General features: G+C 40.3%; 1 protein-coding gene across 3 annotated transcripts in view; it reads left to right on the top strand.

The window, feature by feature from the left end:
• Wdfy4 (WDFY family member 4) overlaps positions 1-17,698 on the top strand; it is a 278,477-nt gene that overhangs the window by 168,087 nt on the left and 92,692 nt on the right. For all 3 annotated transcript variants that reach the window (XM_047553398.1, XM_047553397.1, XM_047553399.1), the window contains exons 40-43: positions 1,537-1,614; positions 8,156-8,362; positions 9,715-9,766; positions 12,366-12,532. In XM_047553398.1, the coding sequence (XP_047409354.1) occupies positions 1,537-1,614; positions 8,156-8,362; positions 9,715-9,766; positions 12,366-12,532 (504 nt within the window). The remainder of the gene's footprint in view (positions 1-1,536; positions 1,615-8,155; positions 8,363-9,714; positions 9,767-12,365; positions 12,533-17,698) is intronic.

Raw genomic sequence — 17,698 nt, forward strand, 5'->3', positions numbered from 1 at the left:
TGATGGGAGTAGATACCCTTCTCTTACTCCTGATATTAGGGGAAAAGTATCCAGTCTTTCACCATTAAGTATCTTGTTGTTTGTGGGTTTGGATAGATGCTATTTATAAGGCTGAGAAAATTCCCCTTTGTCCTAGTTGGTTGACTTTTTTTTTTTTTTTTTTTTTTGCCTCTAAAGGGTTTTAGATTTTGTCAAATGATCATATGATTTTTTTTTATTCTAATGATATGGGGCATTACATTATTTTCAGATGTTAAACCAACCTTACTGCATTACTTGGATTAAGTCTCATATGGTCATGGTATATCATTATCTTTATATGTTGCTGCAATCAGTTTGCTAGTGTTTTGTCAGTGATTTTTGCATTTATATTTATAAGAGATACGGGTCTGTAGTTTTTTCTCTTGTGATGGCTTTGCCTGGTTTTTATTATCAGAGTAATAACTAATCTTGTAAAATCTCATGAGGAGTCCTTTTTTTTAATCTTTGGTTACTTTTTTGTCTTAAATTTTTAAAAATTTTGTTATTAATATAGCTCACTGCATGTAATCAGGGATTGGGCTTGTTGGTTGTGAGTTTCAGTCTTATGAAGCCTGGTCAATTTCTAGTCTTCTCTTATCCTTATATGTAGCCCTTCAGAAATCCTACCTTAAGGTCTTTTTCCTGTGGATTTCTCCAGACTGAGACTACTAGGTCATTATATATCCTATCAGTCTCTCAGCCTTACATGGTTTGTGAATCAGCAGCTACCTAGAGGAACATCATGGGAGGCTGAGGCAGGAGAATTGCAAGTTCAAAGTCAGCCTCAGCAACTTAGTGAGGCCCTAAGCAACTCAGTTGAGACTCTGTCTCTAAAGGAAATACAGAAAGGGCTGTGATGTGACTCAGTGGTTGAGTGCCTCTGGGATCAATTCCCTGTACAAAAAAAAAAAGGAACATCAATGCAGAAAACTGAGCATATTCCTCTTTACTACCCCTGTTTCTATGTCCTGGATGCCTTATGGATCCTATGGACATGAGTTTTTAATTTAATCTCCCCAGCTACCTGAGACTGCCAAAATCTCTTTTAATTGTTTTTGCTTCTTAGTCATTACTTTCCGTTCAGCTGCTCAGCTTCTTGTGCTATTTGAAAATCAGCAAATATCTTAAGGGGGAAAAACCCAACAAACAAACAAAAAGCATAATCATAAATATCGGACACATGAGTTTTCTTTCTCTTCAGTACCTTTTCAAATCTTAACTCTCTTGGTAGGTCCTTGCTGTCTTAAAGCAGATTATTCAAATCTAGATTTTTGTAGTTATTCTTGGGAGGAAGGTTGAGCTCAACAGAGTTGGAAGGGAAAGCAACCCATACCGTGTATGTGAATGTGCTGGTAGGTGAGTGTCGGCACAGGCAAAATCTACTCATGTAATTGTGATGATTTGACCAACAAATCCTGTGACCATTGTTTCTCTTGGCAATTAGTCCCAGAAGAGAAATACTTACCTAAATTCACAGTTATCATTAAGCCTTGGCTTGTTTTCTCTCTTCTCCAGGATTTTGTGTCATGTATAGAGAACTACAGAAGAAGAGGACAGGAGCTATATGCATCTTTATACAAAGACTATGTACAGGTAAAAAATAGAACATATCCTTTCTCTACAGAGTGCACTTGAATCCACCTTGAATCTAAGGGGGGAAAAAAGGAATCAGAAGGGGGTCTTTGGTTTTAGATTGTATAAGACAATAATTAGTCATCAGTGATTCATTCTACTTGCATGACCCATGCAATAGGCTTAGGATCCAAAGTCAGCAACTAAGGAGACTACATCCACTCATCTACTCATTCATGCACTCAGTAAACAGGTTTGGGGAACCCAGGTGCCTCAGAATCTACTAGGAACTAGAAGCACATTGCAAAGATGTAGGCTGGGCCTCACCCTCAGACAGCTTCATGATAAAGAAGAGAACAACTTCACAAACCAATAGATGATCATAACTTATGGTGGGCACTTGTCAAGGAAAGTTGAGGTACAATGAAGGATTATAAAAGGGGAAGGAATCTAATTTGGGCAACTCAAAGGTCTTGTCCAAGGAAGTGACCTTTAAGCTGAGATCCGAAGAAAAAGGAATATTGCCTGAAGTACTTGGGGAAAGAGTGGTTCGGGCTAAGAAGAGAGCATCTGTGAAGGTCCTGAGGCAGGAAAGAGCTGGATGCCATTGATTAACTAGAAGAAGTAGCTGGGAGGACCAGAGTTAGGCAAGCACAGAGTGAAGATGAAGAGCTAGTCCCACATTAGCAGTTTCACATTTTTCCCCAGGTACAGTGGGTTGCCACTGATAAGGGCATATTTGGGTATTTAAGCACCTATCTAGGTAAACCTTTTGTAAGGACAAGAAAAATGACTCTCAGACCAGTCAGAGTTCTATTTAAATCCCAGGTCTTCCCCTTCCTAGTCATGGGATCTGAGCCTCAGTGTCTTCATCTTTAAGACAGAATACTACTACTTCCTAACTGCGACTAAAATGTAAGGATGGAGCACCTAGATTTTTACTGGTAGAGAACAGATATTCTGTATGCAATCACACAATGGCTAGGATGTTAATTTTTAGTCAGGATTATTATTGTTAATAAAGATTTTAAAAGTGGTAGCTAATATAGAATACAACATATGGTGTGAAGCCTTATTAATTTCATCATTTGCTGAGCAATTAATTGAAGCCTATGCCAGGTGTAGAAAATGTAGCAATTATGATTTTACTGTTCTGACTGTAAGTTGCTTGAAATTTGGTAGAGGGGCCAAGGGTAGAGAAATATCTACAGGACAGGGGATGAGGCCAATACTGGTATGTCATACTGTGAGAGAAACGGTGGGGTGAAAAGAACTATTTGCATACCTGCTGTTGGTTAGGGGACAGGAAGGGTGTAACATGGTGTCCAGGTGCTGGGAACCCAAGGAGGCACTGATCAGTTGAGGACACCACCTGGTCTAATTTCCTCTGGAGAAGCATTCTTGGGACCCCCAAGTCACACCCTTGGGAGTAGGGGTACCTGGGATGTGTATCCTGCACTCCAGCAACACACAGTCTGGTAATACAGCCCCCCAGATTATCCTGAGTAACAAAAGGGACATTTAATAAGACAGCATGTGGAGTGAGTAGGACTGGGGCATATGAGGCATGCTCTTGAAGACTGTCCTCAGGGTCAATAAGTATTACTGGTTTCCCCAGCTGTACAAGTTGGTAAGTCTGCCTTTCCCAGACTCTTAGTTTAGAACAGGACTTTGCTGTGGGCACCTACCTTACTCTAGTATTGCTATTTGCACCCTGCACAGATGGTAGGGTGCCCTGCTGTCTTCCATGGGTGCTATCTGTGCCTGGACAGGACCCTTGTACATCCATGTGTCACTACATGGACTCACTGATTTTGTCCAGGATGTGGTAATCAATTCAGTTTCCATTGAGGGCAAAATAAAATGAATTGCTTAGGATTACATCCTTTCTTGGGGACATTCTCATTATACTTGCACCATTTCTAGACAGATAGTGTTGTATATCTAAACTTCCAAATTACCATCTTGTCAAGAGTGAGATTATTTTGTTGGGAGAGCCTGGTTGATTTGGTTATGGCAAGGAGAAATGTACTCAGTGATACTCTCTGTGTTTCTGTTGAATTTGCAAAATTGCAAGTTCATGTAAGGAAGATGGGACCTCAGGTTTCCAAGTCCAGAAGGGTGGAATCCAGCCTCCTGGAATGATGGCCTGGCTCATTTTCACTTGAGGAGCCTGACTGGGGTTTGGAAAGTACTTGAGAAATTTGTGCAGTTTTACTGTTGATTAAATATTTTTGAGAAAAATCAGCATTTTAGAACTAATCCATGAGGATGCTTTCCAAGTGTTTAAATATTTAAAACATTGTTTTGATGTTTAAAAGAATGCAGATATAATCACTGTCTGCTGGAGATAATGGGGTCTGGAGCAATCACCCCACTTTTGTAAGGGGCATCACACTTTGCCACCACAGGTCTCACTCCACTTCCAGAAAAATCAAGAGCCAAATTCTGAACAGAAATCAGCCTTGCAAAATCTGCCCCATTATTCAGCGATGCCTCTCCTATGTGCACCCAAGGAAACCCTCCCTACAAGGTAGTGACAATGAGGTTCAGGGACCCTTGCCCATGGGGCTATCAATAACAAGCCATGTAAAACTTCTCTGTCCTGGCACTTTACCCACCTCTGAGAGGTCACTGGACATGGCATAAGCCCACAGCTTAATAAGGTGTCTTTGCTCACTGCCCTGGATGTTAACCTCAGCATCATTATATTGGCAACAAATGGCACATTGCTGGTAATTGATCTGCCACAAGTACTGGCAGGAATATTCCCTCTACACTGACCCTCTTCATAGTCCCCCTTGCTTTGTCCAAGTTCCATTCATCCTCTTCTCTGTGGTTCATCTGCTCTTCTGTGTTACATGCCTACACCATCCTGTTCTTATGGCAGGGCTTAATCACAATTCCCAGAAATGTCTCATCTTGCCATTGCCATCTAAAAAATAAAATATGCTCTTTCCAGTTTGAAGCTCTTTGTGAGATGCCAGCCTTTCTCTTAGTATGTGAGGAGCACTGTTCTGCTTGTTCTGATATGGGCTCTCTAGGGGTCAATGAGCTATTCCTGTCTTATTTAGTCTTTCTCTTCTCATTAAGTATTTGTCACAACTCCTTTAGATGCAAAGATCAGAAACTCAACTCTAACAAGCTTTGGATTATTTTTAAAATGTTTTTATTAGTGCATTGTAGTTAAATGTAAGATTGGGTTCATTTTGACACGTGGAATCTAACTCACTCCATTCAGTTTCTAGGACTTTCTCTTTCCCTTCCTTTCTCCCTCCCCCTGTTCTCCTTCCTTTCCTCTATTAGTGTTCCTCCTATTTATTAATATTTTTTAAAGTGGTGCTTTATAGATATACATTAAGGTGGAAGTCACTGTAGTATATTCATGAGTACATAACAAAATTTGATCGGTTTCATTCCATAGTTCCTCCCTTTTCCAACCCTCCCCTCCCCCTCTATTCCCTTCCTCTGCTTCACTGATCTCCCTTCTATTTTCATGGGATCCTCCACCCCTGCCTTTCTTTCCTCATTTTGCTCTAGCTTTTGCATAAGAGAGAAATCATTTGACCCTTGGTTTTTGGGAGTTTGGCTTATTTCACTTAGCATGATGTTCTCCAGATCCATCCATTTACTAATACTTTGGGTTATTTAAGAATATAAGTGAAGAGCAGGTTTCAAAAAGAGCTAAATGCAAGTATCACATATTTTCCCTCTCTCTCTCTTCTTCTCTCCCTGCCTCCCTCCCTTCCTCCTTCCCTTCCTCCTCCCCTTCCTCCTCCTTTCTTTCCTTTCACACACAAGTTCACATAAACTCCCACCTTCACCTGTATGTAAGATTGCTGATAAGTTTGAAGGCACATGCATATGGATGAGTGTACAAGAGAGTTTGCTGTGAACTTGTGCTCTGCTTATCAAGCTGTACATCGTGGAACAATACCATTTTCTAATTTGCACAAAGGCGGCCTCATTGCTGAGCTGCATGCCCACAGGGCTATACATGCCCAGGGCCCATTTCTCCTGATCCACACAAAAGTGATCTGTGTTTGTTGCAGTGTAGGGGGGACTAAATGTGTGTGTGCATCCACCCCTCTGCTCTGCTTCCTCTGCCTGGGTTCCAGAAAGCACCATGCCCAACACAGGGCATGATGCTCCTCAGACTGTCCTACAACACTTTATAATAAGTCAGATTAGCCAGACTTGCGTGATGCATTCAATCCTGAATCCAGGGCTGAGGTCAGCCCCATCAATGCAGGAGGGACCTAAAATGGGGGGAAAAAAATGGTTTCCCAAAGGCAAATCTAAATGTTGTTATCCAAGGGTTGCTGTTCAGTCAAAAACCACAGCCGCCTCCCACATAATAGAAATTGCTGTCTGAGTCTCAGAAGTTGGTCCACCTGTGGTTTGAACTGAGAGAGGACCTTACACTGTGCAGAAACTTGGGCATTTCAGAGTACCTTTGCAGGTGTGGGAACCCAGGGCTCTTTGCCATTTAGTAATCTAACATCCTTTGTCCTGGGACCACATGCAATTTGCTATCATGAACTCAGAAATCACTCATCTTTCAGAAACCTCCCCCATTGCATACCTGGTAGCTAATATGTGTCCCGGGATGAAGATTCAGGCAGCTGTGCACCTCCAGGTTGCACTGATGGAGCCTGGGGTAGAGGGTACTCTTGAAAGACTAATCTGAAGCCCAGACTGGACAGCCCAGTAATTTGGAATTGTTAATCCTCCATGAAACTCAACATGTTACTATAAGCACAGCAACAACGTCCCATCCAGGGAACTGCAATATTTTCTCCCAACAAGCATTCTTTTCATGTGACCAAATGTCTGTAAAAAGCTTTTTAGATGATTGTTATTTTCTGGGCCTCTGGATTAACCCATCAGAATCCTCTATAAAATGCTGTAACTGTTTTAGATATGAGTTTAGGAACTATAGAGGGAAAAAAAAATCTTGTGTTGAAATGGGATTAGCTTCATTTACAGTAATAACACTGTTTAAGCTGAGTTAAGTACTACATTAAACTTGTGAAAATATTGTATCATTTAATCCTTCCATTAGTCCATAGTTTTATGTTAATGTTATTAGCCAAATTTGACTGATGAAGCTGAAGCTCTTTCAGATTCAACTGCTGGCTAATAGCAGAAACATGATGAAAAGCCAGGCTCATTGTACGTCAAAGACCATGTGCTGAGCACCATCTCCCCTGCCATGTTTCCATGTGAAAGCTTCTAGCTAGTTCTGAGAATGATTTATTCATTCAAAATGGCCGAGATTTGCAAGGCCTAGATCCCAAAGTCTGTCAATCACTGAAGTAGTGCAAGCGGAAATGACAAGTCCATGAAATGATAATCAGCCCCCGCAGCAAAGGGATCTAGCTCACAGACTCATGGGAAGACTTTGGAATCTGACAGACTGGGTAAAATCTGTTTGGCTACCTGATGGACTTAGGAGACATCATTCTCCTGTCCGGAGTTATTGTCTTCATGGGGACAATAGAAAATTTATGTTTGGTGTTCAGTAGGTAAAGAAAATGAGATCAACAAGCGAGGGGTTCAACCTAAAGCATGATCACAAGTTTCTTTTCTGTTTACGTTAAATTTTTAAAACTCCCACTTCTTGTCATTAGCACTTTCTATTTTCTGAAAAATTTAAATTTACACTTAGGGCAAATACCATCAAATATTTTAATAACTACAAAAGTTCACTGTGCAGACAGTTAATTCTACTGCCCGAACTGTACAATATGTTTCTTTGACAGAAGATTTATGAAACTCAATGTGGCCTGAAAAAGCAATGTAGGGCATCAGTGTATTTTTATGAAGATTTAAATCATACTCCAGTAGAAGGTATGACAGTGAAAGATCACTTAAATGTGAAGATTTCATAGATATTAGATGAGGTTATTTTAATTAATACAAAAAGCTTTTGTTTCTGCAAACATTCTAGAATCCTTGAACGTTCAAGAATCATATGATATTAGGACTCAAAAGGACCTTAGCCCTCATTGAATAGTTGGAGATCTTGAGGTCTAGAGATGAGAATGTGATGCTCAAATAATCCAATTGTCAGCAGGGCTGCTAATTCCTGCTCTACCTCCAGTTTGGGTGGACAGGAAGAAGTAGTTCAGCATCATTTTGGAAGGATAGAGATTGTGGTGAAATTTTTGTCCATTCTGAAGGGTAGGGGCTGTGGTGAAATCCTATATCCATTTTTATAAAGCAGCTAATCCACTCTGATGAATAGCTTCAGGAACTTCAGGACCTGTTGCTCTCTGCCCAGGGCCATCAGTCTAGTGGTTCTGAGGGCCAAAGATTAGACAGTTTTCTCCTCCCTCTACTGGGATTGAATGATCTCAAAGCTGAGAAGTTTTCCTTCTCCTGGTTTGACTCTGGATCCAGAAAGACCCTTGCACAATCCTGAGAGTGTTCAGGGCTACCAAGATGGTGCATCTTTTTCAAATATTTATGGGGGACTTGGTCTGTTTGTCTCAGGAGGTGTGGGGCCATGCCCCTAAAGAGAATGTGCCCAGGGGTGATGTTATATTTCTGCTTCCAGAGGCAGAGATGCTGCAGCATCAAAGCAGCCAATGCCTGGGCCAGGATTCGGGAGCAGCTTTTTGGGGAGCTGGGCCTATGGGGCCAGATAGCAGAAACCACATCCTGCTCCCGGTGGGAACTGGACTGGAGAGAAGGACCTGCTCGCATGAAGAAACGCATCAGACGCTTATCTCCGTGGGAGGTCAGGAGCCCAGAAAAGTGCAAGGTAGGCATTGGGTATAGTGGGATAGTGATGTTTCCAGGTGGTAAATGTGCAGGGAAGCAGCTCTGTAGCTTTCCTATCTCATGTTCTCATCAGGTAAGAGTAAGAATATACACACGTAAATGTAAGAGGGTTGCATAACTTATTCTTGATGTCATTTAACAGAAGAAAATAGACACTAATCTTCCCTGATACAGAGGAGGTATGCTATAACTATAACCAGAAAGGATAAGTAAATGGATAAATGAATGAGTGGACAGATCGCAGAGTGGTTCATACCTGTGCCCTTGACCCAGTATCACCCTGCAATCCACAGATGTCCAGGGGAGCAATCTGGATGCTGATGTTTGGACAGAGTCAGGCGGTGACCATTGGCTGCAAGTTCTTTGTCATTGAGCATTTAGAATCTGCACTGCTGTGGGCATTATTTATTACACTAGCAAATCCTGTAACAAGTTTCACAATGAAAATCTTTTGAACTCAGCAAATTCTGCAAACTCAAACCAGTGACCCACTTAGTCCACACAGTACTGAAGTTGTCTTGATTTCCCCGGCAGCAGAATCCAGGCAGTCCCTGGGAGTTTGCTCTAATGAAGCTCACATCGTCATCAAACTCACAATTTTTTGCCTTTTAAGGACTGGGAAGTTAGTTGAATCCATTTGGTATTCCATGTAGAAAGACATGTTAATAATTTTTCATGTTTTTATTAAACAATCATAATTTAAAATATTCTAAAAGCAGTCTTCCTAGTACTGGGATGCTGGATATTTCCTTCTGAATTCATACCAAGGTACGATGCTGACTGTGTTCTCTAGTCTGTAACCCCATTATCTTTTATCTGTACTAAAAAATCCCATATAAAACCTAATGAGACAATTATATTTCATTTATTCAGGAGACATTTGAATTTATTTTAACTGTTGTCCATGAATGTTTGGCAGAGTGCCATATTTTTCTCTCAATATATTTCTTAGGAATTGGAAGCAGGGAAAATAATTAGCTTGCTCATTGTGTGGATGACAGTGCCCAAGGTTGGCTCTGAAATTGGTCTCTCAGGCTGTCCAGCCCTGGATTCTCTCCCTATCCCCTCTAGAGAGGGGTCTGCACACAGACATATAACCAGCATGCTATCTAACCCCATCTTGGCACCATTTTTTGGAATTTACTGTAAATCCTACTTAATGGAAGGTTGTGGGTTTTTCCCCTTTGATGCAGGAATATTAATATTTACATTTTACTATGTCCTTTAGGATTTACCGTTTCCCTCCCCTTGCATCTGAGTCTTAGTAATTAAGGAGGAGAGTATAAAAACCGCATACGGAACTTAATTTCTTTTTCTCTGGTCTTATTTCAGGAGGGCCAAGACAGAAAGGGTGATATTTCTCAAAACAATGCTGGAAAACAAGGTATTAGTTTATTTTTTTATCTATTTTTCCTTTTAATAAACCAATTATTGTTTGTATTTAATATCTTGTTAAGGATATTAAATTAATATTTTAGGAGAGTAGAATGCTGCAGGGTTAGAATAGGCAACATTAAGATCTTCCACTATTATGTTTCCAGAATAAAGAGGAACTTATTCTAGACCTGGATCCTCTGTTAGGGGAGGAAGTTCGTATCAAGTTAGGAAAAAAAAATTTTTTTTTTGGTGGGGGAAGCTGACTTGTTAATTTCCTCTATCCATAAGACTTTTAAAGTGTCCCCAAACAATCAAAACACATGCTTAAAAAGTGACCAAAAACACACAGAATAAAAAAGGGTGAGATAGTTATTTAATACTTTTTATACTGAGCTCTCTGATTATAAAAATGACAGATATAATAGTCATTATTATTTCCTTGATTTAAAGAAAATGCTTGGAATCATTTTTGATGTTAATGCTTATTCTTTACTTGTGCAATTCTTGTTGCAAAATTTGGTTGAGTTGATGCTCCTTAAAATGATAGATTTATTTTCAAAGATCATTTTGGCACAAGCACATCTGAATACATATAGTGTACTTCACAGACTATATTTCAACATTTCTGTTTTCTCTCAAAGACTCTCCCTTTGGTTCCAACACTCCCAGTGTGTGAACTTCATTGCATCCTAGGTGGCAAACAGTGTCTATTCCTTAGCCCAATGGCAACTTCTTTGCATTGATCAAGTTTGATCATTTACTGTCTGAGTAGGAGGTTTGGTAGTGAGCTTCTGTCTTGCCCATCTGCAGGAACACAATCCCAGAAGTGAAAATGTTGGGCCCTGATCCTGAGTTGCTTTGGAGTTCCACTGTGACACAAGATGTGATATGACATTGAAATATGTATTTCTTTTCACTGCACCATAAGCCCCACAACTCCAATGATCTACCTCTCAGAGGTGGGACTAGAGAGGGTACAGTGGAGGGAAGCATGTGCTAGCTTTATGTGAACTATGGCCATGGGTTGTTTCATCCTCTCACCCCTGATATGCAGAATCCCTGGGCACGTGTGACCCTGGGATTCCTTGGTATTTCCAGCATGAACCCCAGACTGGGAGCTCAGCTGAGAGAGGAGAAAGGGCCTGTGGTTCTCCACCATGCCTTTCCAGGTGCCCATCCTTATGGGAACTTTCTTCCTACATGAATCAAAGTCTGTGAAAGCTGTCACTGTGAGCAGAAGACACTTTCATTCATCCAGATGTGAGACTTCCAGGTGGGGAGGTCAAAGAGCTCAGCTTCTTGGTATAAAGAAAATGGCCCATGCTTTTGCAGTCACGAGCAAGATGCCTGCTGTAGGACCTCCATGTGGATGGAGGAGGAGCAAGATCCAGAAATCTAGGTAGTTATATGCTTGGTTTGGACCCAAATGTCCGTGCCCTTAATAAATCTAGATAGGAACACAAATGAGTACAGTATAGTACATATTCTTGTAGTGTAGACGTAGAAACCATCTGTATCTCTACAAATCAGACCATGGGTTAGTTGAAATAGCCACATGATAGAATATTTCACTACCATTTAAGTTGTCCAAAAAACTTTAAATGGAACATGAAAGTGCTCATGATATAATCTTTTTTTCTTTTTGGCCGTGCTAGGGATCAAACCCAGAGCCTTGCACATGTTAGGTACTCCACCAGGAACATTCCTAGCCCATTCAAGATGGTATCATCTTGAATGAAAAAAAAATAGTAAAAAATTGTAATAAAAAACCAAAAATGTAAAATTATTCTTTTCACACTAAAAAGCCACATGTGTGTGCATACATATGGGAATAGTACAGAAAACATATCAGAAATAAATCAGCCAGTAAACTGGAAGCCAATCAACTGTGAATAGTAAGACCAAACAGCCTAGAGATTGATACCTGACTCTGTGACTTGGGAAGAGTTGGTTCAGATTCCGCCTCTAGTTCTTAGTAACCATATGATCTTGAACAAAGTCACTAACCTCCTTAAATTTTTCATTTGTAAAAAGAGGATGAAATAGTTTCTACAACCTAGGCAACATTAGACAAACAAATGCCATCAGAAGCATCGGGTGCTGAGAAAGAGCTTCCTGAATGGAACTGTTATTAGAGCGCTCTCTGGATGCATGGGTGATATCTGTTTTATTTCTCACACCATCATAACTTTTCCAAGGTTTTAAACTAAGAAGATATTGCTTCCATTATTAGAAAACATCAACAACACTCTTAAGAATGAACAAAGTGAGGTTCAGAAGCAAAGCCTGGATGAACCTAGAGAGCTGCTTTACGGATTCTTAAATGTGAATCTGGAAATGTTTTCCCTGGGCTGACTTGAATGTGGCAGAGGGGCCAGCTCTGGGTACACATAGGCCTTTGGGGCTGAATCAACTTGAAGGTGTGTTGACCACACACAGTGTCAGGTGGGATATCCCTTTTCAGAAGCAGTGGAAGGGCACACTGAGCAATGTTCACCACTGCCCTGAAGCACAGTTCCTCTCAGAGATGCAGACATGCTTTCTGCCCTCCCTCATGATGTCAAATGGCGCATGCCAATACCATCTGTCCCTTTATCCTGCTGCAGATGAGCTGACTCCAAAGGAAGGTGAGAGGGAGCCTGATGAGGTGGCGGTGGACTGCACCCAGCTGACGTTCTTCCCCGCCTTGCATGAAAGTCTGCATTCAGAAGATTTCTTAGAATTATGCCGGGAAAGACAAGTTATTTTACAAGAGCTTCTTGATCAAGAAAAGGTAATACTTGCTATCAGTTTCTCTTTAAGACTTTCAGATAAGAGAGAACCAAGCTCTCTTCACTAATTCAGGGAATGAGATTTTCTATCAAGATTTATTTGACTTGTTATCAAGACTGTCTACTAAATAATTATTGAGCTATCTGAATGGGCTTCTAAGTTTGTGTGCCCAGGACAAGGGAGCAAATGGAAGTCTATATACTGTGTCAAAATATTTAAAAGGTATAACTCTAGTGTTTTGAGCATGAAGGGGTGCTGTATTTTATCAAATGCTTTTTCTGCATCTATTGAAATAATCATGTGATTCTTGACTTTAAGTCTACTGATATGGTGAATTACATTTATTGATTTCCTGATGTTGAACCAACCTTGCATCCCTGGGATGAAACCCACTTGATCATGGTGCACTATCTTTTTAATATGTTTTTGTATGCGATTTGCTAAAATTTTGTTTAGAATTTTTGCGTCGATGTTCATTAAGGATATTGGTCTGAAATTTTCTTTCCTTGATGTGTCTCTGTCTGGTTTAGGTATCAGGGTAATATTGGCTTCATAGAATGAGTTTGGGAGGGTTCCCTCCTCTTCTATTTTATGGAATACTTTGAGAAGTATTGGAATGAGCTCTTCTTTAAAGGTTTTGTAGAACTCGGCTGAGAAACCATCTGGTCCTGGACTTTTCTTTGTTGGTAGGCTTTTGATGACTTCTTCTATTTCATTACTTGAAATTGGTCTATTTAAATTGTGTATGTCCTCCTCGTTCAGTTTTGGCAATTTATATGTCTCTAGAAACCTGTTGATGTCTTTGAAATTCTCTATTTTGTTGGAGTATAGATTTTCAAAATAGCTTCTAATTATGTTTTATATTTCGGTCGTGTCTGTTGTGATATTTCCTTGTTCATTCCGAATTTTAGTGATTTGGGTTTTCTCTCGTCTTCTCTTTGTTAGTGTGGCTAAAGGTTTATCAATTTTGTTTATTTTTTCGAAGAACCAACTATTTATTTTGTCAATTTTTTGTATTGTTTCTTTTGTTTCAATTTCGTTGATTTCAGCTCTGAGTTTAACTATTTCCTGTCTTCTACTACTTTTGGTGTTGGTCTGTTCTTCCTTTTCTAGGGCTTTGAGCTGTAGTGTTAGGTCGTTTTTTTTTGAGTTTTACTTCTTTTATTAAATGCGCTCCATGAAATAAATCTTCCTCTAAGTACTGCTTTCATAGTGTCCCAGAGATTTTGATATGATGTTTCTTTGTTCTCATTTACCTCTAAGAATTTTTTTAATTTCCTTCCTAATATCTTCTGTTATCCATTCATCATATAATAGCACATTGTTTAATCTCCAGGTGTTGGAGTAGTTTCAGTTTTTTACTCTTTCATTTATTTCTAACTTCAATCCATTATGATCTGATAGAATACAAGGTAGTGTCTCAAACACTAGAAAAAATAGGGATAGTGGGAACATTCCTTAACATTGTAAAGGCCATCTATGCTAAGCCCATGGCTAATATCATTCTAAATGGTGAAAAACTGAAAGCATTCCCCCTAAAAACTGGAACAAGGCAGGGATGCCCTCTTTCACCACTTCTTTTCAATATCGTCCTTGAAACTCTAGCCAGAGCAATTAGACAGACCAAAGAAATTAAAGGGATATGAATAGGAAAAGAAGAACTCAAACTATCCCTATTTGCTGATGATATGATTATATACTTAGAGGAACCAGGAAATTCCACCAGAAAACTTTTAGATCTCATAAGTGAATTCAGTAAAGTAGCGGGATATAAGATCAATGCACGTAAATCTAAGGCATTTTTATACATAAGTGATGAATCTTCAGAAAGAGAAATCAGGAAAACTACCCCATTCACAATAGCATCGAAAAACATAAAATACTTGGGAATCAATCTCACAAAAGAGGTGAAAGACCTCTACAATGAGAACTACAGAACACTAAAGAAAGAAATTAAAGAAAACCTTAGAAGATGGAAAGATCTCCCATGTTCTTGGTTAGGAAGAATTAATGTTGTCAAAATGGCCATACTACCAAAAGTGCTATACAGATTCAATGCAATTCCAATTAAAATCCCAATGATGTACCTTACAGAAATAGAGCAAGCAATTATGAAATTCATCTGGAAGAATAAAAAACCCAGAATAACTAAAGCAATCCTTGGCAGAAAGAGTGAAGCAGGGGTTATCGCAATACCAGATCTTCAACTCTACTACAAAGCAATAGTAACAAAAACAGCATGGTATTGGTACCAAAATAGAAAGGTGGATCAATGGTACAGAATAGAGGACACGGACACAAACCCAAATAAATACAATTTTCTCATACTAGACAAAGGGGCCAAAAATATGCAATGGAGAAAAGATAGCCTCTTCAACAAATGGTACTGGGAGAATTGGAAATCCATATGCAACATAATGAAACTAAACCCATATCTCTCACCATGCACAAAACTAAACTCAAAATGGATTAAGGACCTTGGAATCAGACCAGAGACCTTGCATCTTATAGAAGAAAAAGTAGGTCCAGAGCTTCAACATGTCGGCTTAGGACCAGACTTCCTCAACAGGACTCCCATAGCACAAGAAATAAAAGCAAGAATCAATAACTGGGATAGATGCAAACTAAAAAGCTTTCTCTCAGCAAAGGAAACTATCAGCAATGCAAAAAAGAGCCTACAGAGTGGGAGAAAATCTTTGCCAATCATACTTCAGATAGAGCACTAATCTCCAGAATCTATAAAGAACTCAAAAAACTCTACACCAAGAATGCAAATAATCCAATTGACAAATGGGTTAGGGAAATGAATAGACACTTCACAGAAGAAGATCTACAAGCAATCAACAAACATATGGAAAAATGTTCAACATCTCTAGTAATAAGAGAAATGCAAATCAAAACCACCCTAAGATTCCATCTCACCCCAATTAGAATGGCGATTATCAAGAATACAAGCAACAACAGGTGTTGGCGAGGATGTGCGGAGAAAGGTACACTCGTACATTGCTGGTGGGACTGCAAATTAGTGCAGCCACTCTGGAAAGCAGTGTGGAGACTCCTTAGAAAACTTGGAATGGAACCACCATTTGACCCAGCTATCCCACTCCTTGGCCTATACCCAAAGGACTTAAAATCAGCATATTACAGAGATACAGCCACATCAATGTTCATAGCTGCTCAATTCACAATAGCCAGATTGTGGAACCAACCTAGATGTCCTTCAATTGATGAAAGGATAAAGAAAATGTGGTATATATATACAATGGAATATTACTCAGCCATAAAGAATGATAAAATTATGGCATTTGCAGGCAAATGGATGAAATTGGAGAATGTCATGCTAAGTGAGATAAGCCAATCTCAAAAAACCAAAGGATGAATAATATCGCTAATAAGTGGATGATGACACATAATGGGGGGTGGGAGGGGTTAGTGTTAGGGTTAGAGTTAGGGTTAGGGAGGGGGGCAAGAATGGAGGAAGGAAGGACTGTATAGAGGGAAAAGAGGGGTGGGAGGGGTGGGAGGGAAGGGAAAAAATAACAGAATGAATCAAACAACATTACCCTATGTAAATTTATGATTACATAAATGTTATGCCTTTACGCCATGTACAAACAGAGAAACAACATGTATCCCATTTGTTTACAATAAAAATAAATAAATAAATAAATAAATAAATAAATAAAGGTATAACTCAACTAACAAATCATTAAAAGAAATCTGCTCTAACTTCCTACCCTGACTTTCATAAAAACCTGAGAGGCCAGATTCAAGTTAAGAATTCTTGACCTTCTGGTAGTTCAGACCCTTGGCCCTCTGCCCAGAACCTGGTCACACTGACGGGTCCATCCCACACTTTGAAGGGTCCTGGGTACATGTGTTTAGACACCCCATTCCATGTGTCTAAGCTGTCCTTGTACCATGCAGGCCCAAGTATAAGCACATGTGTGGCACTGTGCACTCTCCAAAGTATAACAAACTAAAGTCTGCATAAGCCCAAGAGGCAGGCTGGTAAAACTAGCAGGAAATCCAGGGTCTTAGAGCCTGGAGCGGGACTGGAGGAAGCCAGTCTTTTGGAGTACATGTATATTAATCAGGCATTATTCAACTTTATATTACTACAAAGAAATACCTGAGATAAGATACTTGTGAAATAGTTTGTTTAGGCTCATAGCTCTAGAGGTTCAAGTCCAAGATCTGGCAACCCCATTGGTCTAGACCTCTGGTGAGTGCACCACATCATGATGGGAGTGGTCTGCTGCTATGGGCTTGGGGATATACATTGGGCTTACCAGATATTATAGGAAAACCTTCTTATATTAAGGTCTGATGATTTATAACTTAATTTCATTTGTAAAGCTCCTTCACAGCAGGACCCAGATTAGTGTATGGTGGGATAAGCCATAATGAGACTTTTCAGGGACTTCTCTGGAGTGCTAACTGGCATGTGTGGCATCCCAGGACCCACCTAATGCCTGTCCTCACCTCCCAGACACCCCAATGCCCATATGCTTCCTAGGTCAGCCTGGGGATTCCAGTTCTCACTGGGCTGAGGGCAGGTTCTGGGATTTACATTCAAGGCCCGGAGTGAGTCCCAGTTCTGACCTCTTACAGCCCCTTGACATTTGACCTGTGTATGGAGAATCTTGACTACAGATTGTCCCACCTAGTGGTATTTCCCTCAGGGGTCTTGTTGGAAGGGACAAGGGCCTGGAACCCCCAGGTGACCAATTTTCCCCATTTCTGAGGTAGGACAGCACCATCTGGAATAAGCTCTCCTCCCACCCTCCCCTGACTTTCATTTAGCGTCAGCCTTTCTGGGCCTCCCTGTTACACAGCAGGAAGCTGTCAGGATTGCTAGTGGGAGATTTGCTGTGGCAGCAGGGATTCCCAGGATGAGCAGACAGGAGCTTGTGAAACCCCGTGGAGGGTGGGTAAAATGAGCTATCCGACTATCACATACCCTGGTGTCCTCCTACCTAGGGGAGGGGCTGGCCCTGGGGAGCCCAAAGTAGTGTTGGCTTCTGGGAACTGAAACCAGACACTGGGCTGCTGCATGGGCATAGCCCTTCTCACAGTCTGAATAGTTGTTCTCTGCAAGAATTATTTTGATTTGTTTCATTGGGTTGTGTTTGTTGTCTCTGGTTTCACACTAAGTTGTGGGCCT

This window comes from Sciurus carolinensis, chromosome 5 (genome assembly GCF_902686445.1).
Source record: "Sciurus carolinensis chromosome 5, mSciCar1.2, whole genome shotgun sequence".
In the NCBI taxonomy this organism is placed as follows: domain Eukaryota; kingdom Metazoa; phylum Chordata; class Mammalia; order Rodentia; family Sciuridae; genus Sciurus; species Sciurus carolinensis.